We start from the raw sequence: 27680 nt of genomic DNA, 5'->3' as shown, positions 1-27680 counted from the left end.
TATCTTTGTAGTTTATCAAGGGTCTGAAAGCTTTAGAGAGAGAGAGATTACAAAAGATGAATCGATACTACGACGAGAGGGACAAAGGCTTGTCCCGAGAGGGATGAAGGCTTGGGCTGACTACAGCTTCGTTTTGAAGGCAAATCTGGCTTTGAGCAGAGTTTGTGCTTTTGTTTGTTTGTTTGAGTGTCCTTATTCCTGATTTCTCTTTCTTCTTATATAAACAACTCGGCTTGGTATCCTGTAGCAGCAACCTTGCCCGAATGCGGTTTGAAGGGTGATGACTCATCAGCTATTTTACATGTACTGCCACCATAAAGTACTTTATGGGCTGTGTAGCTGGTCAGTCTATACCACTTGGCCTTTGGGTAGGTAAGCAAGTGGTCTTCATGAGCTGCACCAAGTCAGAAAATGCCCTTTATGCTTTTCTGGATTTCGACTGGGCTTCGGCTGACTTTCCCTTCAGGCCTCCTTTTGGGCCAGCTCCTTTCTTGAGCCCAAAGTTCAAGTTTTGATCCAAACACGACGTGGTTGAAGAAGTCGCTGTTGCACGGTGCGAGAGCTCTGCTGGGAGCCAGTGGTGGTTTGTGGGCAGCGGTGAAGTTTCAGGTTTATCAACGTGTAAAGGTAGGAGGCTTAGGCCTGGAGACGAAGTGGATTTTACTCAGTTCGACATCTCCGTCACATTCATTATTGTGAGGGGACGACAGGCAGCTGCTTGTTGGGAGATTGTGAGGTTTTCAAACGAACACATTCATTATTTATTTATATTTTTTGCTGAAATTGTAGAAGTTATTTATATTTGTAAAATAAATATAAAATAAAAATTATAAAAAGAAAATAATGTAATAAAATAATAGTTCAATTTGACATATCGGATGGAGATTAAAATTTTAAAAGATGTCAAATTGCCACATAAGCATTCAAATTTAAATTTTATGTTTAAAATTTGCATCTCATCTGGAGATGGTCTTAGCACGCCACTTTGACTAATATTCATAGTATTATCAATTTCTTTTAATCAAGTTTTATCATATAAACTTTACATTCAATCTAAAAAAATGTCACTTATAAATACAAAGTACCAACGCATTAAACATATGTTTATTTTTAGCTATGACACTTGTCATGTATGCAAAATCTCATTTTACATTTTATTTTGTCTCATTTTACATTATTTGTGTCTCACTTTACTATATTTGGTTAACTCCGTCACATAAATCGTTAACTTGTTGATACGGTTTGAAAATTCTAGTAATTTTACTCATTAAGAATTAAATTAAAGTAATAAGACTAACTCTCGGTCCATGTAACCGAGTTAATGGAATAAGGTGAGATACAAATATTAAATATATGTGGTAAAGTAAAGCAAAACAGTGCAAGTACTGGTTTGGTATTAAAGTACTTTTATAAAAAATGTGTATAAAAAAAAAGCTGAGCTCAAAAATGTGTTTGATAAACACTTAAAAACATCTTATTTTCACAGTTTTGGGTGAAAAAAAATTGAAAACGTGAAGGAGCAAAAATTAACTTATTCTTACAACATAGCAGAAGCAGTTTTTTTTCAAAACACAGCAATACCAAACCAGCCCTAAAATAAAAGTGAGGTTTGTTGTAGCTAAAAATAAGCTTAAAACATAAACTATTGGTAGTTTGAATAACTAACTCTTAATCCATCGATACTTTCTTAGAATGGATGCTCCAAATTCAAAATCCTCCTTCCCATGTCGATAAAAAAAAAAACACACAACATATACTCGTAGTTTAGCTCACGTTTAAACTACTAACAAATGATACATATCATTTGTTAGACACTTCATTCTTACGTGTAATACAAATTATTTATTAGAGAATTACCTTAATTTACAACATGGCTTGCAGTATATATGTTATATACATATTATATACATATATCTTACAACACAACTTATATTTTGGCTTAAATGTCAAAATGGTTTATGTGTTATTGTTATTGGCTAATTTGGATCTCATGTTTTTAATTTGGCTAATTTAATCCTTGTGCAATTAAAAACATTCTATCAAATCTCTATTAAAAATTCATAAATTATTAAAATGAAATTAAGTAAAAGAAAATTTCATCTCCTGCCAACTCGTCGACCTCCTTGCTAACGCAGTTGGTTACTTAATTACACAGTCAAAAGCAAGGTGGTTGGAGATAATTTTTTTGGGACTACGATGATAGGTAGGATCAAGGTGTATCTAGTGACGCGTTCGTCGAGTTGCAACTTGCAAGTGTGTATGGCTAAGGGATTGGGGTTTGGGTCAAGGACAAGGTGGATGAGTGTGGGTATGTTCAATTTTTTTTTTTCATTCCAATTAAAAAAATATTTTTTTTATTAACTAACAGAAATAAACACAAAAACTAAATTGATAAAATTATAAACAGCGTACTAAATTGGCCAATAACTATAACACATGAACTATTTTGACATTTAAACTTTATATTTTATATAAAAAGACAACAACATTTAATGTATAAACCAAATTTGGCATTTTTCATACTATATGCTAAAAATATTTCTATCAATATGATAATATTTTCGTTATTTTATATATAGGGGCGATACTTCTGCGACCTTTCCATCTTAAACTCCACAAATCATTTGTTCCCATCCTTTCATCTCCTCCAAAAAACACCTTCCAAAGTCTCCGTGAACCAGCAACCCTTTGACTCTCTGTCTGCCCTTGTCCTTCTCCACCTCCATCGAAAACCCAACAGAAAAGCTTTCACCTTTTACTTTTCTATATAAATCCCACTTCCCAAAACTCTCTAACTTCATTCTGTGTTTTCAAAATCCTCGACTTTCATGACCATGCGGAGGAAAATGTGGATGTTTTCTGATTGACCCGCCTCCTTCAACCCCCCAAAGCTTGTCTTTTGCGTGATGGAAGGTATGAAAAAACCCTCAAGAACTGCCACCGTCACAGCCACCATCATCAACGCCTTGCTGAGCAACAAAGCCTGTTCACAAAGCTTCCGTCTCTCCAAGCTCTCCTTCTGGTTCGCCCCAACAACTCGCCCTCCCGGTCTGCTCTTCTCCAGCTTCGGTTCATAGTTTCTGCAAATCCCAAGACTTAGAAAAATTTAACAAACAAACAAGATTCACATGGATTATTACAGTTTTAACTCAAAATCTTCATTTGGGTCGGATTTCTCGAGCTTGTTCGACCCTTTTAAGCATGACGTAAGTGGGTTCGGCGGGGCTTTGCGAGGCGGCGCTGCGGCGAAACTGCCTCACTCTCTTGTTTTGGACAGTGAGAAAGGCGAGCTTGTTAAGGCTCCGGCGAGAGTGGGGAAAAAAGAGCTGCCTGAGGCCAAGGCTTTGTTGGCTTTGAAGAATCACAGTGAGGCTGAAAGGAGGAGGAGAGAGAGAATCAATGCACATCTCTCTACACTTCGCGGTCTGGTGCCCTGCACTGAGAAGGTAAAGTAATTTCATGGAGTTTTCTATCAAATTATATTTGGCTAGTCCTAATCAGTTTTAGTTATGTTGGTAGTTTAATTAGTAAATACTTGGATTTGTTGGATTGTGTTTATAGCTTGTTAATTCTTTTACTGGTTAGTAGTTAGTAGATATTAGTCGTCTAACTTAAATTTTCGATTCTGTATCGAATAGTTATACAACAGTTTCTTACCGATTGGAAAATGGAAACTAATAACTTATGATCTAAAATTTAGGTTCTTTGAATTTTTAGGATCGTGATTAGACCGTAAACAAAAAATGAATTTTACATCTTCATTTCAGATTAACTTCTAAAACCTATTTGGCCTACTTGAGCAAAGATTTGTGTTTGCACAAAATCGAAAAGATGGAAACTTTTGGTTTGAATTGATGTGATAAGTTTTTCTAACGTAGTGTGGGATCTGGCTTTGTTGTTGTTGTTTCTTATCGTAGTATGGCAAAAAGGGGTTTATCAGAATATGTAGCAAATTATATGGAACGGGCTAGCTGATAGTTTTTAGCTTTTTACAGTCTAATCTATGCCAAAAAGCAAACATCTTTAAGCAAAATTTTGTAATGTTACGAGAGTTTCTGTTGAAGAGTTATCAAATTCATAGATTCTGAACTCGAATGAAGTTCTCTGTCAGGAATCTTGTTCGGATACTCTGAACTCCGTGCTTTGGCATCGAACTGTCGGCTCTTAAAAATGTCATATGTTGTTATTATCACGTTATGAAATCATGTAGAGTTCTTTAGTGCACGTCATTCAAATCAACAAATTTTTTACGTTACACTATTTTCGCTATCATAGCCGACCCCACTTAGTGGGAAAAGGCTTTGTTGTTGTACACTATTTTCGCTATCAGAGAGTCATTTCTTTATGCAGAAGTTTCAAAAGTCAACTCAAAGGTATGTTATAAATTCGAAAAGTAGAATCGATATCACAATCTATGATTGTGTGCATAAAATCTTCCATACTAAGAACTTCAAACACTATCTGTAAATTGGATCTGCAATAGATATCTAGGTTTCATTTTTGCATTTTCAATTAAATTAAGAATCTAAGCATGACGGCAGCCATGATTACTATTTTCATATGCAATGAATCGAAATGTTAAAAACAAAGAGGAAGGTAAAGAAGGGATGAATCTTTCACCTCTTGGGTACATCACACTTTGCCTTATGAATCTGTGATGTAAGAAAAATTAGAAATTGGCTGTTGTTGGCAGAGAGAGGACCTCTGACTTTGTTGTATATTCTACGAAGTCAAAGGCGCCTATAATAAAATTATAGTTGAGTAGGCTGAGCGTTGTTCCATGCTAACCTCATCTTGCTTAATAATTTTCTGGGTATATATATGGATGCTTTGCTGTCAACTGTTACAGTAGATAGCAGACAATTCTGTGTTTCGAGAAATACTGATGATTATGATGGGGTAGAGTGCCAGCTGTGTGGTAGATGCCATCACAAGGTCTGCATCTGGATATATTTTATGGCTTAGATGTATCTTGCTCAACTGTTTCATTATGCTAATTAATTAATTATGGTTGTATCAGATTAGGGGCGGTAAGTAAGAAACAGATGTGTGGGGAAAGAATAACCAGTAAATTTTTTAATTTGAAGCTGAATAGTATCTGTATTAATAAAACAAAGATTTTTAATTGCAAATTTGTTAGCTTAGTTTGTCGTCGACCATGCCTTGTAGGTTGTAACAAGTCGGAATACTAGCTCTGCATTTTCTGGACTAAGTCTATGTGATGATAACTTATCAACAAGTTCTGCTGATGCTACTTAATTAGTAATTAATTATATAAAACTTGTATTCGTCTCTCTAGCTAGGTGTCTGTTCATGCCTTTGTCAAGATTAAGTTAATTGGGTTTCTGCAGTTGACAAAGAAGACATCTTACTTGTGAACAAATGGCTGCCAGTGGTTTTGTTTTATACATGCATGTATACATCCACGTATCTAATTTCTTGTGTATGTATGCACCCATGTAGTTATGCAGAGCTAGTATACATGCATGTATACATCCACCTATCTTATATTTTCTTAATGACAGGTTATGCAGCTTATGCTGTTGACCAGCACTGCGACATAGCTGTAGTTGCTTGTAAGAAAGTAACAATAAATTTCGGTGTTTAAAAACGTGAAACAAACTATGTGTTGACTGTTGATGGCAACAGATTTAAGTCTTAACCTTGATCTAATCGTTCGTTACAGATGGACAAAGCCACATTACTTGCAGCAGTTATCAGCCAAGTGAAAGAACTGAAGAAGGATGCCCTAGAATCCAGTAAGGGGTTTCTCATCCCAGTTGATGCCGATGAAGTGAAAATTGAACCCTATGTTGCGGCAGGGGATGGAACCATATCTGTGAAGGCATCCGTCTGCTGTGAATACCGGTCTGAGCTTCTTTCTGACCTAAGAGAAGCCCTCGACTCCCTCCACTTAAAAATTGTGAAAGCAGAAATAGCGACCTTGGGAAACCGAGTGAAAAATGTATTCGTTCTCACCAGCTCCAAACCGGGAAGCAATGATTCTGATGCTGAAGCATACGAACTTCTTGCAAGTTCGGTTCACCAGGTCCTGAGTTCCGTCCTCGATAAAGCATCGGCCTCACCAGAATACTCGCCAAGAACAACGCTGCCGAGCAAAAGGCGAAGGCTCTCTTACTTCGATAAAATCGATACCTCGAGCTCATCCTCGTGAGAGCAAGATTTGTATGTCTTGGTGATGAAGATCAAGAATGTGCATTTGTAATTTCAAATATGGAGTTTGTATTTGTATTTTCGGACATGGATGCGTGGATATATCAATTATTTGAGATATCTACATGTACGCATTGTAAATATAAAACCTCATTTAATCCGTAAGGAATACGGAGGAAAGACAAAGCTCCTTGGATTGTAATATAAATTGTATGTATGTGTGATTTCATACATAAAATTAGACTACTATTTTAACCTTATTTGTTAAACATTCAGACAATTGTAGCAATAGTATCTCGACTAAAAATTATGATCATTGGTCTTTTAACTTTTCAAAACTTGCAGATATGTTCATTTTCATCAACTCTGTCAAAATGAGTCACGTTGGAAATTTTTTTGCAACAATTGGGTTAAAGTTAAAACCCTTGGTCCAATTTGGTTAAAGTTGAAGGATCATTTCTACAATTTTCTCATTTAGTTTCCCATATTTTCCCTTTGATTCAACCTCACGTGACTCATTTTGACGAAAGTTTTAAAGGAGTTGATGAAAATGATCATAGCTGCACGTTTTGATGAGTTAAGAGACCAATGATCATAGATTTTTAGTTGAGAGACCATTGCCCCAATTGAGTTAAAGTTGATGAATTATTCTTAAGGAAAATTAATGAAAAGGGTTTGAAAACTTTGAGTTTTGACAAAATAAAAGGTAAAGTGAATAATACCAGGATTGACTTTTTAGTATAGAAATATGATTTTTCGTTAAAGTAAACAGTACTGGGAACTTTCCGTTAAAGTTCCTTATTCTTACAAATTTCTCTGAAACATTTTAACGGAAATTTAGACACAAAAAATTAATTGATATACTAAATTGGTACAACCAAAAGTTTGTGTACTAAATTGAAACAAAATTCAAAGTTCAAGTATTAAATTCAGAAGAAAGAAGCAATCAAACTTGGATAAACTAACCAGAACAAAATAATACCTAGGCCTTGTCAGTCGGTGGGTCCACCAAGTGCTGTGTTGGCGAGATGTCATTGGCCACTTCCTGTAAAAGCAGAATATGCGGGAAAAGGAGGGAATCTAAACCGTGGAGAGAAGGAACTCCAAACCAACACAACGAGGTGTCCTCTTCTTCTTCTTCTTGTTATATTCGAACTTGATCTCTTCACTCTTTCTGACAAACAATCTATATACTTTTACCCTTTGTACTCTTCAATATTACGAAATCTTAACCCCCCCCTCCCAAAAAAAAAGAAGAGGGCAAGCTCGCAGCTAATTGCAGCAGAAAAATCATGGAGCGAGGCAGCGGGAAATCCATACTCCAATTCGCACCGTTTCAGAGCTCCGTCGACGAGGGTTTCTGGCACAGACTCTCTTCCTTGAAGCTCAACAAGTTCGGCATCGACGACTCGCCTGTTCCCATCACCGGTTCGTTTTTTTTTTTGTTTAATTTCTGTAAATAGATGGTGCAATTTCTGGGAAATAAAAAAGATAGAAGATTTCAGCCTTTTGGATCGTGGGTTTTGGAGATTCTTGTACTTTTGTTGAATTATTATTTTAGTTGTGGATTATGAGAAAAAAAAAAAAAACTTTTTGGATGTGGAATTGTTGTTTTTGCTATTTTGCTGCGCAAAATTTGGAGGAGGAAAAAGCAGCAAGATGTGTAAGTTGGGTTTCAAATTCCGATTATTTGGGACGACAAAGATTTGATTTTTGTGATGAATGCTAGTGCTATACAATGTTGTTTAATTCTTTGATTTGAATGCGAATTTATGTGTGACTTAAGTGCAACGGCTTCGTGTAATCTGAGATGTGGACTGACACTGTTGCAGGTTTCTACGCACCGTGCTCGCATTCTCAAGTGTCAAATCATTTAACTCTTTTAGCTGAGTCTTTGCCTTCGGATTCGAGTGAGGAATCATCGGTAACAGGAGTAAGTCGGGGAAATAGGAACAGATGCTCCGTTCCGGGAATCATTTACAACACTAATACGGTAGAAGGCTTTCATGCGCTTGATAAACAAGGCTTGCTTAAGGCAGAAGCACAAAAGGTATTGAATGTGTTGAGAATGTATTACATCTGTGAGTGACAGTAAAATATAGTATTCGGTTGAAATATCATGTAGGCGGATTGGTAGGGTTGACTAACAATGAATTTAAATGTTGCTTAACATGTCTGCTTCTTGTTCATAATCAGATTTGGAAGGACATCCAGAGTGGAAGAGCATTGGAGGATAGTTCAGTACTTTCGAGGTTCCTCGTCATCTCTTTTGCCGACCTGAAAAAATGGAGCTTTAATTACTGGTTTGCTTTCCCCGCTTTGGTGCTTGATCCTCCAGCAACTTTGGTAAATTTGAGGCCAGCTTCACAGTGTTTTAGCTCGGAGGAGGTATGTCAGATGTGTTTTTTATTCTAGGCACTGTAGAAAGGTATTTAGATGTTACTTATATAAACTCTAATACTATTGTTATATCTTTAGGCAGAATCTGTTTCAGCAGCATTTAACGAGTGGCGTAACTCAAGCCTAACAGCAGGTATACATGTCTCATTTTCTATTTTTTTCAATTGTCTGCAGAAACTTCTCCTTATGTTCTCATATGCTCGGATGTAAATTTTGAATGTTTCTTCTAACCTATATTGTCCGATTCAGACGTGCCATTCTTCTTGGTTCATCTTGATTCAAATTCACACGCTACTATTAAGCATCTAAAGGATTGGGAAACCTCCCAAAGTGCTGATGATGGTCACAAGGTCTGTTCGCTTAACTTTTGATTCGAACTATAGCTACTCATTTAGGTGTCCGGGAAACTGGAATAATTTTTTAGATATTTCTGGGTTCAACTCTCTTAAAGTTACTTTTTGTGCCATTACAGTTACTCTTTGGTTTTTACGATCCATGCCATCTCCCAAACCATCCCGGTTGGCCTCTTCGCAACCTCCTTGCTCTTATTTGCTCAAGATGGGATCTAAAGTCTGTTCACTTTTTATGCTATAGAGAGAGTCGGGGTTTCGCAGATCTGGGACTGTCCCTTGTTGGTGAAGCTCTGATTACAGTTCTGCCAGGTAGTGCTGCAGAAATTGGGTAACTGCTCGGTTATGATTACATTTCTCCCTTCTACAGTTTGAATATGCTTGTATCTGTAGGTACTCTAACTTAAGTTTTTATGTGTTTTTAGGATGGAGAGATCATGGTCATGTACCAAAAGCAGTCGGGTGGGAACTTAACAAAGGGAGAAAAGTACCTAGGATTATTAGCCTTGCTAAATCTATGGATCCAACTAGGTATGTTGTCTCTATTGGTACTCTATGGTCGATGACATTACTAGTCCATTGTTATCTTAGTGTCTTTTTATAACTTTTACAGGTTGGCCATATCTGCTGCAGATTTGAATTTGAAACTAATGAGATGGCGTGCTTTGCCTTCTTTGAACTTAAATAGCTTGTCTTCTCTCAAGTGTCTCCTCCTTGGAGCTGGTACACTTGGATGCCAGGTTGCTCGGACGCTTATGGTGAGTGTTCCAAAAATACAAATTAATTTGTAGTTCTATTATGTATCTATTGGGTGACTAAAGGGTACATGTTTTACAGGCTTGGGGTGTCCGGACCATTACGTTGGTTGACAATGGCAGGGTGGCTATGTCTAATCCGCTGAGGCAATCACTGTATACATTAGATGACTGCCTAAATGGCGGTGAATTTAAAGTGACAGCTGCAGTTAATAGTCTCAAGAAAATATTTCCAGCTGTGGTAATTAATTTCATCTCTTTGTCCTCTAAAATACATGGATTGAAACAAAAATTTGTTGATTTTCTTATATTGCCTGTCCATCTCTTTATTCTTTACCAGGAAGCAGAGGGTGTCATCATGGCTATACCTATGCCTGGACATCCTGTTCCGAGTCAAGAAGAGCAGAGCGTGCTCGATGATTGTGGACGACTACATGATTTAATTGATTGTCACGATGTAGTTTTCCTGCTGACTGATACAAGAGAAAGTCGGTGGCTACCATCTCTCCTTTGTGCAAATACTAACAAGGTTGGTTGACTTAAGCTTTTAGGATCTTGCAGACTTGCACTGCGTTATAATGTGGCCCTATATTCTCATATATAACTTTGACTCACGTCTACATTACGAAGATCTAGTTACCTGATTCAAAAATATTGGATATTTGAAATAACTATCGTAACAAATTGACATACATATTATCGAATAATAAATCATTACTATTTACTTGTTTGCAGATTACTATAACTGCGGCTTTAGGGTTCGATAGCTTCTTGGTTATGCGCCATGGAGCAGGTCCTTGTAGCTCTAGCCATGACTCAAAAACTGAAGCTGAAAATGCTTTATCTGCTTATATGGGCAATCTTGGCCTTACTGATAGAGACGGGGGGAAGAGATTGGGCTGTTACTTCTGCAATGATGTCGTTGCGCCTATTGATGTAAGTTTCTAGAATGTAATACATATATTTTAAGTGTTCTTCCATGTACGTTGAATACAGCCATAAGTATAAGCCTTTTGTTCTATGTGCAGTCAACTTCAAACCGCACATTGGACCAGCAATGCACTGTTACACGCCCAGGCCTTGCTCCTATTGCCTCAGCTCTTGCGGTTGAGCTCTTAGTGGGGATCCTGCATCACCCTCATGGGTAAAATCTTGGAAATTTTTGAAAATTACTAAATATGTATTAGCTTTCTGCGTTTTTCAAATATTTTCACTTGTGTCTTGAGTTCAATAGAAATTCCACCTTTGGTTTTTTAAACGGTTGAACTGGAATTTTGATATTAAACTGCTCATGTTCAGGATATTTGCGGAAGGGGAGGTGGTAAACTGCAGTAATAGCAGAAGCAGTGAGCAACCTCTTGGTATTTTACCCCATCAGATTCGCGGTTCCCTAGCGCAGTTTTCGCAGATGACACTTGTGGGCCACTCCTCAGACAGTTGCACGGCTTGTTGCAGCACTGTAAGTTTTGCCTTGCTTGGAGACTTTCTCTGTTGCGTTCATGATATTTTGCCAGATTCTGTGTTCCTTATTCACTGCAAATGAATTATTTCAGGTGGTGTCCGAATATCGGAAAAGGGGAATGGAATTTATTTTGCAAGCAATCAACCATCCTACATATCTGGAGGACCTAACTGGACTGACAGAGTTGATGAAATCAGCTAGTAAATTCGAGTTGGACTGGGACGACGGGACAGATGAAGACGATGATGATTTGGTTGAGGTTTGAATTTTCTCTTCTTTGTGGTATCTGGGTTCAAAGCTGTAATTCATTCTCAATTGTACATATGCTCAGGAAAGTAATATATGAATATTACGTATTTTTCAATTTGTTCGTTCTCTCACCGTTCTGAATTGTAAACTGTACTTCTCTATGAAAGAATATATTCAAAGTTTAACCCAAGTTGCGGTTGTTTGTGTCGATTCTTAAGCTACGGAATGAGAGATTTTGTTTGCCCGTAAACACATGGTTCCTGGTATCATAAAAGAACAGCATCAAATGTTCTAGTGTCGCTGAGAGGGGGCAGTAAGCTAGAAACGAGTGCAGTAAATATTGCGTATTGAAATTGTTTATACCATACTTAGGGCCTTCGTATTTAGACCTCGTATAAATACTCGGGGGGACTCAAATGTAATTATATAATAAAGGAATGGGCAAATATGTAATAAGCGAGGAGTCCTTATTCTATAAAAGGATTTCTCACTCTCCTCATTGGGGGAGGCCAATTCTTAGGCCATACCCTCACCCTCTCAGAGCCTCACATCCCCTCTCATATTCAGAGAAGCTCATCCTCACATAAGGAAGCTCTCTCACCCTCTCATCCTCAATCCTCTCAGAGAAATACAATATCAGTATGGACGTAGCCTAAACATTGAGGTGAACCACAATACATCTTGTGTTATTTACTTTCTTGCAGATTCACGGTCGGATTTACGTTGTTCCAAGACCCCTCCGGTTTTGTACATCAACATTTGGCGCCGTCTGTGGGAATCGACACAAAAAATCACGTCAGTTCTCTTTCATTTTTTTCATCTCACCACCGTGAATCTGCACAACCCAAAAACAACTTCCAGTACTATCAAATACAATTCAACCCCAGTTTCTTCTAGTTTTCCGTCAAAACACCTCCATTAAACACATCTATCTTTCTCTCCCTCGATTTTCTTGTTCCATTTCAACTTCTGTTAAAGCCCACTATTTCTTTGCCATTCCAAGAACTTTCTACCAGCTGGAACACTTTGAGATCTAGGATTTGTGAGTTTTGCTTACATTTTCAGTCCTTTTTGTGCTATCTCTGAAGTTTCTTTGAGCCTTAGCTCCAAGCAGAGATTTTGGGTTTCCGGGTTTTAACCTTTGAAACATTCTTCATCCGTCTCCTTGTTCTGCGCACCCCCGTCTTCTTTGTCTGGCGCACCCCCGCGCAGCAAATAGGACGACGATTGCGAGTTTACGATGACCGACTATGAGGCGAAGGACCGTGACAAGCGCAGAAGGGAATAGTTTGTGGGTTGATGGCGGTCTCCATGGTCAAGATGCCGTGATGGCAAGTAGCGTCCCCGTCAGTGGGTTGAACCACAGTCTCCGTGGTCAAGATGCCTTCTGGGATTTCTAAGAAAGATGTTGATGCGTCAGTGGAAGTGCAAAGCCAGCGAATCTGCAACTGTGCGTTAGGGCCTCGCCGCAAACCCTCGCCATCGGGAATGCCAAGGCCTCATTCCTCGAAGACGTGCTTCGAGTTCACGACTTTCTCATCGATCCTTCCGGAATTAGGGCTCACCACGATGGTAAAACGGTCCAAGTCGCCCCACTGCCTCCGCTGTTTCCCCAGCCGGTTATGTCTTCTGCCGTCGGAGATGGTTACGCCACTGCCATTGTTGACGATGAGTAGGTTGTCGCCGCCGCCTCTTCTCAGGCCAAACGTGCCGCGCTCTAGCGCAAGGCTGCTGCGGATATGGTGGCGGCTGAGGATTTTGCTCGGCGATTCGAGTCTGGTTATTTGTCGGACATCTCAAGAGGCGTTATGGTTGAAGAGTAGGCTTAGTCCAATGTGAACGTTATGTGCCGGATATGCTTTTGTGGTGAAAATGAAGGAAGTGAGAGAGCAAGAGCTTCCATGCAAAACTTGTGGCAAAAAGTACCACAGGAACTGCGTAAAGGTTTGGTCTCAACATAGAGATCTATTTCACTGGAGTTCATGGACATGCCCCCTGTGCCGAATTTGTGAGGTATGCCGAAGAGTTGGAGATCTAAACAAACTTATGTTCTGTAAAAGGTGTGATGACGCCTACCATTGTTACTGCCAACATCTTTCACACAAGAATGTTTTTCCTGGACCTTATGTGTGCCCGAAACATACACAGTGTCACAGCTGTGGGTCAAAAGTCCCCGGAAATGGCTTAAGTGTGAGCATGTACTCGGGGGATCAAAGCTATGCCTAAACTTGTGTTTGATCAAAGCTCTTACCACTGATGTTGAACGTTTTTACTAGCAATGCGATCCTGAAAAGGAGAATCTTTGTTTGTATGGATTCCCGAATAAAGAATGGGAGGTTAATCTACTTGCTGAAGAAGTTCCTCCATAGCTCCCGAAACCTGCTTTGGGCATCAACTTTGCCCGAGATGGAATGTAAGAAAGGGACTGGTTGTCTCGGGTAGTTGTGCACAGCGACGCATGGTTGCTTTCTACTTTGGTGCCAGATTCAGTTTTGTGAAGACTGAAAGCACAGAGACAGAGACAGAGATAGAGGTGTGGTGGAAAACAGAAAGAAGATAAGTTTTCTTACAATATTTCTATTATTATTCTCCTTTGTGTTGTCTACCATATGCCAAAAGGAAGAAGAGAAAAATGAAAGAGAAAGCAAAGCAGAAAGAGAAAAGAAGTAAGCAAAAGCAAAGCAAAAAACGAAAGCAAAAAGCAAAGCAGAAAACAAAAGCAAAAATCAAAGTAGAAAACAAAAGCAAAAGCAAAAGCAACGCACCAACGATCTGCAACTGTCGAAGTTTTTGTGTCGGAAGCTTTTTTTTTAATAATGTAATTTACTTTTCTTATTTTTTGCAGACATCTGTATAAACCCCATCAGAGGGTAGTAAAAAAAAAATGGCAAAGCCCAAAATAATGGGTTGGAATGTTAGGTGGAGGGCAAAGGCCCATATGCCTAAAAGAGCCAAGCCCTCTATTATCACCAACCAGGTGATCAAAAGTACGTCTAGTACTCCAAAATTATTCGGCATCCTGCCACTACTATCACCAACCAGGTGATCAAAAGTACGCCTAGTACTCCAAAATTATTCGGCACCCTGCCACTATTATCACCAATAAGGTGATCAAAAGTACGCCCAGTACTCTAAAATTATACATGAGCATTACTCATGTCAATCATACATAAACATTTCATGAGCATCACTCATGTCAATCATACATTAACATTCATGACCATCATTCATGTCAACATTCATGAGCATCACTCATGTCAATCAACATAAACATTCATGAGCATCACTCATGTCAATCAGCTTCAAAAGCTTTATTTACAGAGCTCTAGCTTCAAAAGCTTCATTTACAAAAGCTCCAGCTTCGAAAGCTTCATTTACAGAGTTGTAGCTTCAAAAGCTTCATTTACAGAGCTCTAGCTTCAAAGCTTCAAATTGCAAAGCTTCACCTACAAAGCTTCAGTGCATGGTCTACAAAGACCGCCTCCGAACGACCGCCATTTCGGCCCATACATGGATTGAATTTGAAGTCTCTAGCCAACAGCCTCTATTAACCGAAGACTTGAGGGACTACATTATGTACCATATATTGGGCCTCAACTGGGCCTTATGAAAAATACTTGGGGGACTTAGCCCATTATTTATGTATTGAGGAACGAGGCTTTACTCTATAAAAGGGACTCCCTCACTTTCATTAGAGAGCACTCATTATTCATGTATTGTGGAGCATCCCTTATTTTTTAAAAGGGACTCCCTCACCTTCATTAGAGAGCATCGTCGCCTGCTGAGCAATCGCCTCGCCGCGAGCATCACTCTTAACCCATCACTTATGTATTGAGGAGCGAGCCCTTAGTTTATAAAAGGGACTCCCTCACCATCATTAGAGAGCATCGCCGCCTGCTGAGCAACCGCTTCGCCGCGAACATCACTCCTAACCCATTATTCATGTATTGAAAAGCAAACTCTTATTTTATAAAAATGACTCCCTCACCATCATTAGAGAGCATCGCAGCCTACTGAGCAACCGCCTCGCCGCGAGCATCAGCTCTAGCCCATATTTATGTATTGATGAGCGAGCCCTTATTCTATAAAAGGGACTCCCTCACCTTCAAACGCCATAAGCGGAGCCAACCAAGGCAACATAACCCACAAGCAAAGCAGTCTCGCAACATGTGCTACTTCTAGTTGAGCATCATTTCAGATTGGACACCGTCTCATATCGAGTATCAGTTCTAGACGACATCTAGTTACTCCGGCCCACACATGGACTGAATTTCAAGTCTCCAGCCAAAAGACTCTCTTGACTGAAGACTTAGGGGACTACTGTTTATACCATACTTAGGGCCTCTTTATTTAGACCTCGTATAAATACTCAGAGGACTCAAATGTAATTATGTAATAAAGAAATGGACAAATATGTAATAAGTGAGGAGCCCTTATTTTATAAAAGGACTCCTCACTCTTCTCATTGGGGAAGGCCAATTCTTAGGCCATACCCTCACCCTCTGAGAGCCTCACATCCCCTCTCATATGCAGAGATGCTCATCCTCACATAAGGAAGCTCTCTCACCCTCTCATCCTCAATCCTCTCAGAGAAATACAATATCAGTGTGGACGTAGCACAAACATTGGGGTGAATCATGATACATCTTGTGTTATTTACTTTCTTGCAGATTCACGGTCGGATTTACGTTGTTTCAAGACCTCTCCCGTTTTGTACATCAACAGAAATCATCGACTAAAGTACGAAGCGTGACCTGAAAATTATGGTCACAGACCACGTCGTGTTGCGTATCTGAGCATGTAGCATGAGTTTTTTGGCAGCCTAAGATTTGGCTTAGCTGGTCGTTGCAATGACTTCTGAAAGTTTGAACGGGGCGACGACTGCGAACCTGAGAACCAGAGCCTTTTCTTGTCCTTGAAGCACGTTGTGCCACCGCCGCCTCGAATCACAAACCTTAAAATGCAGACGACCTTTGAAGCCAGAACTTCAAAGGAAGCTTCAAAAGCAGAAAACTGCTTCTTTTTTTTTTGTTTTTTTTTTTCTGCCAGAAAAGTAGAGGATGAGGAGAAGTTTCAAAATCAAAGTCTGCCACTTTAAAAGTCTATCAAGACTAGCATAAGATTGAACTAAGACTCGGTGGATTTTGCACTTTGTCTCCCTTCGTCTCCCGAACTATCATAATATAATGTGCGTAGTGTCTCAGACCAACCAACACTGTTACTTGAAAAAGTTAAATATATAACATTATCTAATTGATTTAAGATACTGTTATAGTAGTATAAGTTAACTGTCAACCAAATCATGCACTGTTATGTAAAAAATTGAACACAGCTGAGCAGCGCCTAACTGACTTAAGATGTTGTTATAGTGATATTCCGGTATTCTCGATGTAGGTAAGTGTCTCCATAACATGTATAATTTCTTATAGTTAGTGCAGCTGTGGTTGGTTCTGCAGATTGAGTATTGTGTGACTAATCTTCCACCCTAGCTCATACGTTAGTGGCCTAGCCATTTGAGTTTTAGATTTAGTTATCCCACGTGTGTGGATCACGTTTTGGGTTGCTGGCATTCAGCGTGGCAGAAGGAGAAAAACTTCCTTGCATTATGAGATATGCTTACATGAAACAGGAACTCCAAATAGTATGCATCGCTAATTATGGATTGTCATATGAAAAAAATTTATGCATGAAATATACTTGGTTTGAAATACCACTATAATAAACTCCGATACATGTAAGCTTGTATTGTGAAAATCATACTGTTATTCAAAACTAGCACATTTCCTATGCTTTCGGGAAAAACAGTATAATCTTGACAAGTTAGAGCAACCAACTCAAAATATGGATACTTAGCGAGTACTCAAAATTTAAATGTTCAACAAGCCATCTCAAAAAACATGGGTAGCTAAATTGGAGTTAATACATCCATAAAGGGTCCGATCTAATGTCTTGTTAACATGATATTTTGAAAAATTTGAGCTTTTACATATCGTAATACAAATTTTGCTATTATCAATCGTCAGAATTTAACCGTTAATGTATTGTGAGTTCTGCATGCGAGTGACAGAAAGTAGATCCCTTGTATATACTTCAAATGGCCAATGCGTCACTGTCTTAGAAGCTGTAGCAGCAGGTATATACTTCAACAAGGAAGAACTGTCGATGGTGATGCGTGGTACACATCAGAAAGCACTAGTTTCTTATCATTTTTTGGCTCAACACAAACACAAACACAAACACAAACACCTCGTGATATAATAATCTAACCAAAAACCCCTATTGCGCTTGATGTGGCTACTGTTTCACACGTTGGAAAGTTTGATAATGTTTTGGCTTTTCAGGACTCAAAAAACTCAATGAATTTATGGTGGAACTGCCACGCCCATCATGTATCATATCTACGTGTTATGGATTATACCTCACTGCTATTGGGGCCGAAATGCAACTTTGTCAAAAATGGTAATATTAGGAAGATTAAATTTGTACACAAAATTTACAAACTAAATGTTGTGTCATCAATAGAAATGAGCACATTAAATAGTGCTTAACTAATAATTCAATCATTAACTTCCATGTCATTTAGTTTATGAAACTTCGTCTACAAATGAAATGGTCGTTTGGGTCAATATTGTTGATCAGTGCGTGTGTCCAAGTGGTGCACTAAACTCTTATTAGATATATAGCAGATTGTTCCGAGTAGTTCTTGACCAAGGTTAGGGTTTCAAAGAAAAGAAGAACGAAAAGATTGTTGGCAGAAAAGTTTTGGTGGCTGTAAAAAATCCACACATCGAAAGAAAAGAAAGAGAAGAAAGTCAAGAATTTGGAACTACTAATAATAATATAAAGAGAAATACATATATAAAAAGATAATTTTATACCGAATGCATATTAACAAGTGTACTAACTCATCACAAATATACTATCGTCGCACTTTCAAAACTGATATTACTGTGACGATATTTTAAATTAATTATTCACTGTAATGTGTTTTTAATTTTTTTTCACACAACACTACATAGTTATCTTAACATACCATCTCATAAAGTATCTCTCTTTTAGCTATATGAATCAATTGACGAAGATTCTCATTTTTAGACGTGCAAATATTTTAAACAAAGAGTTCATCGCCTTTGTCCCCCTATTTGGTGTTTCTCCCAATTCATGGTATGGGATACAACCTAACTAATATAGAATTTAGATCCTTTGCACTCTGCAGGAAAATGTAGAAAGTGCAAGATGGCCAAAATAAATTGGACTAGACCAACCAAATCTCGACCTAATTCCTAATATTCAAGCATGGAAACCAACTGAAAAAAGAGGACACAATTTTGGGTAAAATAACACATTAGCATTACATAATTTAATCTCTTATTAAAATAAGTGTCATATTTTTTAGTTCGACATCAAATTATTATGATTGGCATATTATATGTATCCACGACTATTTTAATGAAAACATATCGTTAAGCATAATAGTTCATGACTGTGTTTAACGTAACAAGCTATAACTTAGCTAGCAAAAGATCAAACACCATTAATTTATGCAACATGTTATCAACATTAGATATGAAGATATGTTTTTCTTGCAACTTAGAGATCAGATCCTTCCTGCAACAAATCCACCAAAACGAAACCACGCATGTGAGAAAACAAATGCTAGATCTGAGGATTAATGTGCAGCAAACCCATTAATTTTCTGCATGGATGCCGCCTCTACGAGATCAAAATTTACTAACCTTCCAGGAAAATCAGTGCAGGTGCTCTCTGTCCCTGATTCCCACATGCCTCAAAATGTAGCTCTAGCTCACATCCCAGAACAACAATTAAATATGATTAAAATTAATAAAGTTTTAAAGTGCCGACGTAAGTCGAGTCAATTAATCATGATAGCATACCTGCAAATTTTATATTCGATTTTAAATCTTCGTTTCAGAAAATTACAGTAACTTATACCATCACTTTTTTCAAAATATGATTAAAATTAATAAAGTTTTAAAATGCCGACACGAATTGAGTCAATTAATCATGATAGCATACCTGCAAATTTTATATTCGATTTTAAATCTCTGTCTCAGAAAAATACAGGAACTTATACCATCACTTTTTCAAAACAAAAATCCAAAGCAATTGATAATAAAACAAACTTTACGGCAGCATATAGTGGCACTCTCAAAAACCATGGCAACAAAATATATTGAAGTCGTGGGACGGTCAACAATAGTCTAGGCAGTCTGATTCTGATCACATCCAAGCAACTTCCCCACAGTGGAGTAGGTGATCTGTGCCCCCCTCCCATACACATTTAACACAACTCCGTATAATAAAACCCTAATCTTTAACACAGGTTGGTCCAACACACATGTATAAATAATTTATTAGAAAAAAAAAATTTATACATGCATGTCAAATTATAATTTGTCTGTAAAGAGAACTAATATTTTCAAGACGAGAAGTATTAAACCCTCATTACGTTCGGACCAGACTAACATTCTTGTAATTTGAAAAATTCGACATGGGCATTATAGGAATACGGTCTGAAATATATAATACCAATGTTGAAGATCATATATTATACACAAATATTTCATTTAAATATCTGTCATGGTTTGTGAGTCCCAATACTCAGCATACTGTTCCCTCTGCATGTGCTTTGTGCTCCCTTCAGTTTCTTTCCTCTTTCTAAAGTCGTCCTTCTTCTTTGTCCCTCTGATTCCATAAAACCACCAAAACCTTTCTCTCTTAAAGTCAGACTCCCATAAAAATTTGTATAAGGATACAAAAACCCTACACAGTTTCTCAACCCTCTCTCTCTCTCTCTCTCTCTCTCTCTCTCTCTCTCAAGTTTTCAACCAAACATGTCTGATTCAAACTCGACACCTGCTTCCTCTTCTTCTTCTTCTCTTTGGGTATATTCTTACCTAAAGCTTAGGTTTATCAACCGTATCCGACGGTTCCTACGCTCCAAAAACGCCCGCAAGCGCCCTACGCCGTCAGATCACTTCGACACGTCATCAAGACCCTCCAAAGTTGTAAGCAATAGTAACGAAGTAATGGTACGGCAAGTCGTTATGGAGAAGGTGAGTGGTGGTGACCATGATGATTCTGTGATGGGATTGCAAAGGGCAGTGAAGAAGCTTCACTTCGGAATTAGTTGGGAAGAGAAGGAGTTGGCGGCTATGGAGATTGGTATGTTGGCTAAGGAAGATGTCAAGGTGAGGAAGCTGGTGGGCGGGCTAGGTATTATACCGGTTTTGGTGTCCATGGTGGCGTCCGAGGTGGTTGCTCGCCGGCGAGTGGCAGTTTTCGCCTTGATTGAGCTTGCTAATGGAACTTACACGTAAGCTTCCATTTTATCTCTTATATTTTGCTTAAGAGCATTTAAATTTTCATTCTTGGATAAGAGTTTATTTTTAATAACCGAGCTAATTTATGATAAATAATGCGTTCTTTTTTATTTGAATGTTTTGTGATTTTGAGTCTCGCATGGCATGCTAGGAAAATATTAATATATGTGTGTAATATATATTTCATTGAACACGGATTATAACGTCAGGTTGTTTTGCTTATATATAAATGTATAATATTAAATGAGTAGAAAATCGAATACAAGACTATAGGCATATAGTGAACTATATTAATTTTTTGAATTACGAGTCTCTTACAATTAAATTATTGTTTATTAAGTTCGAGTGGCCACATTTGACTTTAATATACAGTTAAGTGATTGTCTTTTAGGGGAGATTTTTCAGTAGAATGGGAATGTGGTCCGGTACACTAAGTGTTATAATACAAGTGGTTTAATTTTTTATTTTTTTTTTGCAAATATCTAACGATTGTATTACAACATTTAGTGTATTGGACCGTGTTTTCAGCATGCTAAAAAATTTGTCGTCTTTAGGACAATTAAGAATGTAAATTATCGAAGGAAAGATGACTCCATTTTCCAAAAGTAGAATTAAGTGTGTTAAATTTTCATTTGAATCTTTGCCCAACTCAAGTGATGATTGTGACATAAAACAGCCATCTTGTTAAAAGGCAATGGCATTTTAATGGTAGGGTAGGGTTTAGTCGTTTAGTGGGCAGATGCAAGAATATAGAACAACAAAAAGTAGTATATTTGAATGGTTGCGATTGCTCAATCAACTTAAATTGATAGAGAAGAACTTATACGGTACAAATATACTATAGTGCTATCATAGTGTTTCATCTTGGAGACACAGATATATTTAAATTTTACACAAATGTTGTATTATTAATACTAAACACCACAATGTACCGTAGCATATAAGTTCGAGCTCCACCCTGTATAGATATGCATCTCAGTGGTTGCAGTTATTGTTCAATGAACTTTCCCAATAACTTGGCACATTTTTGCATAATGCAACTTAATTAATTAGTTTTTAAAAAAGGGTTAATGAGATTTAACTATTAATTTATTTCATGGGTTTGCTGCATTATTTGAAATATATCAAACATAATTAGACAACCTGCCATTGAATCAGAGGAGGCCGGCCGCAGGCTGCGGTGGCTGTCGACCAACTTAAAATAAATAGTGGTTGGAAGAGTTGGAGGGAGGAACAATATAATGGAAGCTAACATGAACCTGTTTTTCAAACGTGATGATTTTTTTTTAGGGTTTGTAGGAATTTTTAGGGTTAGTTGTTCAGATCCTATTTGATTTTGGACAATAAAAACCCCCATTTTGTTGATCTTCACACCAAAACAAAGATTTAAATACTTTAGAATCTCATGGACTTGAGATCACTCTTCTCAAATCCTTTATTTATTTTTAACTTTAATCATGTGTGCCATCTTTGTCAAAGCGGAGAGTTGGCTTGGGGTCACCCTTTATATGCATCATCTTTGCATAGGATAAGTTCTTCTGTAAAGCCGGTCTCATGGGGCTTTTCTCTCAAGCACCAAACCAAACATTAGAATATGCTCTTGTGCATATGCAATGTTAATTTTCTCTGTATCGGCAACATAATTTTTATTTTGTTTGGTGTGCTTATAAATTGTATAAAATATATATTTTTAATTTATCAACTGGTCAGATTTCAACACCATTATTTGACTCGAACTATATAGTTATTCTTCTTGTCATCATTATGCACACAGAATAAGTTTGAGATATTTTGAGCTTATGTGATCTAATTTCCTGCATGTTCTTAATTTCTTTCAGGAACAAGGCTCTCATGGTGGGGGCAGGAATCTTCTCAAAGCTACAAAACGACATCAACATTCTTGACGAGCCAACAAGGCACCAATTTGCAGAGTTGCTCTTGTTGTTGTCCTCACTTGCAAATACCCAGTTCCCTCTGTCCTCATCAGAAATTGTCCCATTTCTTGTTGTCATTATTGAGTCAAGCACTTCAACCATGGAAACCAAAGAGCCATGCTTGGGAGCTTTGTTCAACCTCTCCACAATGCTGGACAGTGCAGCCACTTTGGTCTCTAACGGGGTGGTCGAGGTGCTCCTGAAGCTATCAACGACCGAAGCGCTTTCTGAAAAAGCACTTGCGACGCTGGGGAACTTGGTAGTGACCCTAATGGGGAAAAAGGCCATGGAGAATAGCGCGGCGGTGCCCGGGAGCTTGATAGAGATTTTGACATGGGATGAGAAGCCCAAATGCCAGGAGCTATCTTGCTACATCCTAATGATTTTAGCTCACCAAAGCTCAGATCAAAGGGAGAAAATGGCCAAGTCAGGAATTGTGCCCATACTTCTTGAGGTGGCATTGTTGGGAAGCTCTCTTGCTCAAAAGAGAGCACTAAAACTTTTGCAATGGTTCAAGGATGAGAGGCAAGCAAAGATGGGGCCTCACTCAGGGCCCCAGACAGCTAGGGTTGCAATTGGTTCACCTTTAAATCAAAGGGAGGCACAACAAGGGAAGAAAGTGATGAACAATTTGGTGAAACAAAGTTTGTACAAGAATATGGAAATGATCACAAGGAGGGCTAGTGCTCCTGGGGACTCATCCAACCTCAAGGCTTTGATCATCAGCACAAGCTCTAAAAGCTTGCCTTACTAAATGGAGATACACGCACCATTCTTAACACACTTCCTCCTCGAGTTTCAAACGCATAGCGGCCAGAAGCAGAATCTCGTATTTCGTCGAGAGAAACTCTTAGTTGCTCACTGCTCATGAACAACTAGGACATTTTCTCGAGGGGGAATAAATGAACAAAAAGAATCTGCATGTTGTGCACATAGCTTTTGAACCCTTGCATGACACAAAGGAATGTAGTCACTAGTTTTTTCTTTTATTCCTTTGTTTCAATGTGCTAAGGCGTGCCTTTCTTTGAGTGAAAAGAAAATCGTATAATTCTCTTATGTTAAATCTGCTTACACCTTGGCCATTAATTTTATTGAGGCTCCTTCTTGGTGATGGAACCTCATATGGAAACTCCACATTCCTCCAAAAGTTCAGAGTTTTCTACGGCTACTCTCTCTTGATAGACTTCTCACTAATGATCAAAGGCTCAAGAAGGGTAATGTAGGGTGTCAAAGGTGTACTTGTGGTTTTGAATCCGTGGCTCGTGATTTTAAAGATTGCTCTAAGAAAATAGTCTTTCTCTAGACCTAGGAAATCACTATTTTGATAATCCTCCTCCTCGTTCAAATAATTTTGTTCATGAAGATCGGCTTGTGATGTTCAGACTTGGACTTATTTTTGCTTAACTTGTTTGGGCTATGAGACCCATTCTTTTAAAAAGAAAAAAAAAGTTAGGGTTGATACAAGGTATTGGGCCAACCGGATCGCATCCAAGTGAGGCCCATCATAACAGGCCGCCCAACGTACTGAGGCAGAATTGAACGACATCAATTACAAAGTCGTACAATTCGCCCCGGGAGGATTACGAATCTCTCTCCCTGGCTAGGGTTTATACAGTCCATACGCAGCAGACTGCATCCCCCAAAATCCCAAACGACCACCATGGACTTCTCAAAGAAGCGCAAAACCGAGCCAAACGGCACCGTTTCGACTTCTCCACCTTCCCAATCCGCCTATCTAACTCCCGAAGACGCCCGGAGGCTCCTCCAGCCCCTGACTCAGGACCAACTCATCGGCATCCTCCAAAACGCCGTCGTTCGCCACCCCGACGTACTCGAATCCGTCCGCTCCGTCGCCGACCAGGACTCCACCCTCCGGAAGCTCTTCATCCGTGGCCTCGGCGCCGACACCACCTCCGACTCCCTCCGCTCCCTCTTCTCCGCCTTCGGCGAGCTCGACGAGGCCATCGTCATCCACGACAAGGCCACTGGAAAATCAAAAGGCTACGGCTTCGTCACGTTCAAGCACGCCGACTCGGCCCTCCTGTCCCTTAAAGAACCGAGCAAGAAAATCGACGGCAGAGTCACCGTCACGCAGTTCGCCTCCGCCGGATTAGCGACGTCGTTTAACAGCAGCAACCCCAACGCCGCTGACGTCTCGGCCAGGAAGATTTACGTGGGGAGCGTCCCGTTTGATATCTCTTCGGACAGACTGTTGTCGGCTTTCTCGGCGTATGGAGAGATTGAGGAAGGGCCGCTAGGGTTTGATAAGGTCACCGGAAAATCAAAGGGGTTTGCTTTCTTCGTGTACAAGGCGGAGCAGGGAGCCAGGGCTGCGCTTGTTGAACCGTTGAAGAACATCGACGGTCATCAGGTGGCTTGCAAATTGGCGGTAGATAACAAGAAGAGCAAACCTGGTGGGGCACAAGGTACTCCTGATAATTCTGGTGTTCGGCCACCGCAATCTTCCATGCCTCCGGGAATGTATCAGGGCCTGCCGCCTCAGACAGGTCCTTATTCGGGTTTTCCAGGTGGGCATCAGCCGCTGCCGGTGCCTTCTGGTAATAATTTTAGTGGTGCCAGGTATAATCCGAATTTGGGAGGTGGATATGGTATGCCACCGCCAGGAGAATTTGGAGCTCGATTGCCGCCAAGTTCTATTGGAATGGGTCCTGGAGGATACTCAGATGATCCACATTATGGTTTAGGATCGTCCATGGCGCATCCTTCTCAGCATCAACAGCCTCCTATGCCTCGAATTCCGCCTGGTGGACTGTACCAGGGCATGCCGCCTTACTACTGACAGGTAATCTTTGTATTCATGTTTCTGTTTTTGGTATACACACATGTCTATACATGCTAATATACAGACTTAGGAGTTTAAGTTGCTATAGCAGAAGTGTCATGATGATGTATGTTTGTGAAGTGCCAAACTTGAGTGGAAAATGGACAAGGTCTTGTTTTTATTTTTTCTCCCTTTTGTTTTAGCTGTATGTTGTTCGTTGCTGCCTGAGTCAATATCATCATGTCTGCTATGCGCGTAGTTGCTTTTTATTGCAGAAGCTTTTCGATTGGTTTAGATTTGATTTGTTTTAGTGTTAAATGGGTATTTGGTTCAGGTCCTTGAGAAGCTTCTTGGGCGCAATTGCTTTAAATGGTTATCGTGATTCCATGAATGCAGACAATGAAATCTTTGGATAGATTATATGGACTGCTGTGATTCTGTTGCTGGTTCACTTCATCTGCTTCTATGAGCTGTGCTTTGTTTTCTGATCGGTGTTGATCTACATGTAGAACTTACTTAAAAGGATATAACCTTTTCCTATAAATTGTGTGCTGAAATAGGGATTTCCCTCTTTGTTGAGTTGATGACAAAACTTGCCCTTTGTTTGTAAATTTGTCATTTGTTAATGCTATAATGCTGATAGTTTTTTTTCTTTATGTGATCATACGTGGCTTTACCTTTGTATGTGGATCATGAAACCTTCTACTTGCGATCATGATATAAATAATTGTTGCCTCTCGCTTGTTTTGGAGTATCAAATGTTTATTTTTTTTGAGGGAAATCAGTAAGTTGTAGCTGTTTTTTCACTCTGGCCACTTTTCAACTGCCTAGCTATATAAATTAGAAACCTTTGTTTTCTATTGAGTCCATACTTTGATTTATTTCTTTGTCTCGACTTAGTGTTTGAGAGAGTAAAATGGTCGATGGCGTCATTGACTTTATGGTTTGTATTAATTGAGTTCTGAGCAGGCCAATTGGAACAAAATATATTGTATCTTACAAACTTGGGAGTTTACTGTCTTTTTTTTCGTATCTGTTTTAAACCTATAGGTGAAGATCCTGAAACTGTTTTCATCACGTTCATGGACACCTTTGTCATTGTAAAAAGGGAGTTGAACCTACAATCTCAGATAAGAAATGTATCTTCTCAATATAACAAAAAGGGGATACATTTTATGTGTTATGTCTGCTACTGTTATTTCAGTTAGTTAATGTTTTAAAAGCGAACTTTTAAACAACCTGCCACATCATTTCAAGGTCTCTTTTCTTAGAGAAGCCGGTGGCAGCATTTAGTTACGAGCATCTTTCATTTTTAGGTTATGGTCACCCTTTATTGTATACCATACATGACGGAGCAAGTTGTGGTCTTTTCATACTTGTTTATGTGTAAAGAGTTGATACCATCTGCTTTAAAGGGAACGTATCATTCTATCTTCCTTTAAAAAATTCTTGTCGAGTGCTTTCCCTTTACGCTCATTTCAAAGGAAGCATAAAGGAAAGATTCTTGACATGGTTTTCCTTCCATTTTTTGGGGTGTTCATTACCCACCATCAATTGGAAACGAGAGGGTTGTTAAATTCTCCCCTGGTCGAAATGTTGCAGTGTCCTGTATACGCAAACGTTTGTTTTCTCTCTGTGTGCTTTGAGACTGGTTGATGTTTGAAGAAACCGTTTTGATGTATTATACATATTATGCCTTGCCTTGTGGTTTCTGTTGGCTCTTGTGTTGTCTATACCATGACGCAGGCTTACGCGTTTCTCGGCTGCTTACAAATGAGTTCGGAGTTGGCTTACGCATCCTCGTGAAAGCTTGGATCGGGATAGATGTTGCCGGAATCCCAAATGTTTATGTGGGAGTAACTTGGAATTGTAATCTTCATTATATGTTGAAGGTCATCATCTATTTGTAACATTTTGAACTACTGCAAGCAATTATGTGATAAGACAAAGATGACATTAAATTTTAATTAAACCTTAAGAGTTTCTCTTCTTTTTCATCATCTGGCTTTGGTTATCGAACACTTAGGGTTTTACACTTTTTAATTGCGTCTGCCATCTCAAAATTGAGAGATTTTTCAGGATGACAGGACTAGGGTTCGGGATACTAAATTCATAATATAAGTGATTGGACGCTTGAAAAAGAAAATTTCAACCACTTGTACTCTTTGTGCAATGGACCGTGTTGAAATTTTAACCTCAACAAAAATTTAGTCTCTAAATTCAAAAATCT

At 38.8% G+C, this 27680-nt stretch overlaps 4 protein-coding genes across 5 annotated transcripts; all 4 read left to right on the top strand.

The window, feature by feature from the left end:
- The first annotated feature begins 2622 nt into the window (after positions 1 to 2622).
- LOC126587391 (transcription factor bHLH30-like) lies at positions 2623 to 6434 on the top strand. Its single transcript, XM_050252432.1, has 2 exons — positions 2623 to 3446; positions 5687 to 6434. Exons 1-2 carry the CDS (start codon positions 3129 to 3131, stop codon positions 6173 to 6175), a joined length of 807 nt encoding a protein of 268 aa, XP_050108389.1. The 5' UTR covers positions 2623 to 3128; the 3' UTR covers positions 6176 to 6434.
- Positions 6435 to 7280: 846 nt separating this feature from the next.
- Positions 7281 to 11580, top strand: LOC126587578 (ubiquitin-like modifier-activating enzyme atg7). Its single transcript, XM_050252666.1, has 14 exons — positions 7281 to 7602; positions 8007 to 8224; positions 8371 to 8562; positions 8653 to 8707; positions 8824 to 8924; positions 9047 to 9236; positions 9350 to 9455; positions 9538 to 9682; positions 9762 to 9920; positions 10020 to 10208; positions 10415 to 10615; positions 10708 to 10823; positions 10979 to 11138; positions 11233 to 11580. The coding sequence occupies exons 1-14, from the start codon at positions 7467 to 7469 to the stop codon at positions 11404 to 11406; spliced, it is 2142 nt and encodes a 713-aa protein (XP_050108623.1). The 5' UTR covers positions 7281 to 7466; the 3' UTR covers positions 11407 to 11580.
- An 8413-nt stretch (positions 11581 to 19993) lies between these two features.
- LOC126586343 (U-box domain-containing protein 7-like) lies at positions 19994 to 23815 on the top strand. The gene is made up of 2 exons (XM_050251166.1): positions 19994 to 20727; positions 22573 to 23815. Exons 1-2 carry the CDS (start codon positions 20246 to 20248, stop codon positions 23420 to 23422), a joined length of 1332 nt encoding a protein of 443 aa, XP_050107123.1. The 5' UTR covers positions 19994 to 20245; the 3' UTR covers positions 23423 to 23815.
- A 424-nt stretch (positions 23816 to 24239) lies between these two features.
- Positions 24240 to 27447, top strand: LOC126586344 (UBP1-associated protein 2C-like). 2 transcript variants are annotated; one of them, XM_050251168.1, is made up of 2 exons: positions 24240 to 25471; positions 27197 to 27447. In XM_050251168.1, the coding sequence occupies exon 1, from the start codon at positions 24329 to 24331 to the stop codon at positions 25466 to 25468; it is 1140 nt and encodes a 379-aa protein (XP_050107125.1). In that variant the 5' UTR covers positions 24240 to 24328; the 3' UTR covers positions 25469 to 25471; positions 27197 to 27447. The 2 variants fall into 2 exon arrangements, with proteins under 2 accessions (XP_050107125.1, XP_050107124.1); XM_050251167.1 differs by having other exon boundaries at positions 24241 to 25471; positions 25785 to 27447.
- Positions 27448 to 27680: the final 233 nt, after the last annotated feature.

Source organism: Malus sylvestris, chromosome 10 (genome assembly GCF_916048215.2).
Source record: "Malus sylvestris chromosome 10, drMalSylv7.2, whole genome shotgun sequence".
Classification (NCBI taxonomy): domain Eukaryota; kingdom Viridiplantae; phylum Streptophyta; class Magnoliopsida; order Rosales; family Rosaceae; genus Malus; species Malus sylvestris.
This window is presented reverse-complemented; position numbering and strand designations above follow the sequence as displayed.

What these genes read in the sequence shown, in the direction of transcription:
- LOC126586343 (XM_050251166.1), top strand. Translation starts at nt 20,246, where the DNA reads ATGTCTGATTCAAACTCGACACCTGCTTCCTCTTCTTCTTCTTCTCTT. An exon ending in CTTGCTAATGGAACTTACAC is followed by an intron (nt 20,728 to 22,572) that starts GTAAGCTTCCAT and finishes AATTTCTTTCAG; the next exon opens with GAACAAGGCTCTCATGGTGG.
- LOC126587391 (XM_050252432.1), top strand. Translation starts at nt 3,129, where the DNA reads ATGGATTATTACAGTTTTAACTCAAAATCTTCATTTGGGTCGGATTTC. An exon ending in TGGTGCCCTGCACTGAGAAG is followed by an intron (nt 3,447 to 5,686) that starts GTAAAGTAATTT and finishes CGTTCGTTACAG; the next exon opens with ATGGACAAAGCCACATTACT.
- LOC126587578 (XM_050252666.1), top strand. Translation starts at nt 7,467, where the DNA reads ATGGAGCGAGGCAGCGGGAAATCCATACTCCAATTCGCACCGTTTCAG. An exon ending in GTGCTGATGATGGTCACAAG is followed by an intron (nt 8,925 to 9,046) that starts GTCTGTTCGCTT and finishes GTGCCATTACAG; the next exon opens with TTACTCTTTGGTTTTTACGA. An exon ending in AGAAAATATTTCCAGCTGTG is followed by an intron (nt 9,921 to 10,019) that starts GTAATTAATTTC and finishes ATTCTTTACCAG; the next exon opens with GAAGCAGAGGGTGTCATCAT.
- LOC126586344 (XM_050251168.1), top strand. Translation starts at nt 24,329, where the DNA reads ATGGACTTCTCAAAGAAGCGCAAAACCGAGCCAAACGGCACCGTTTCG.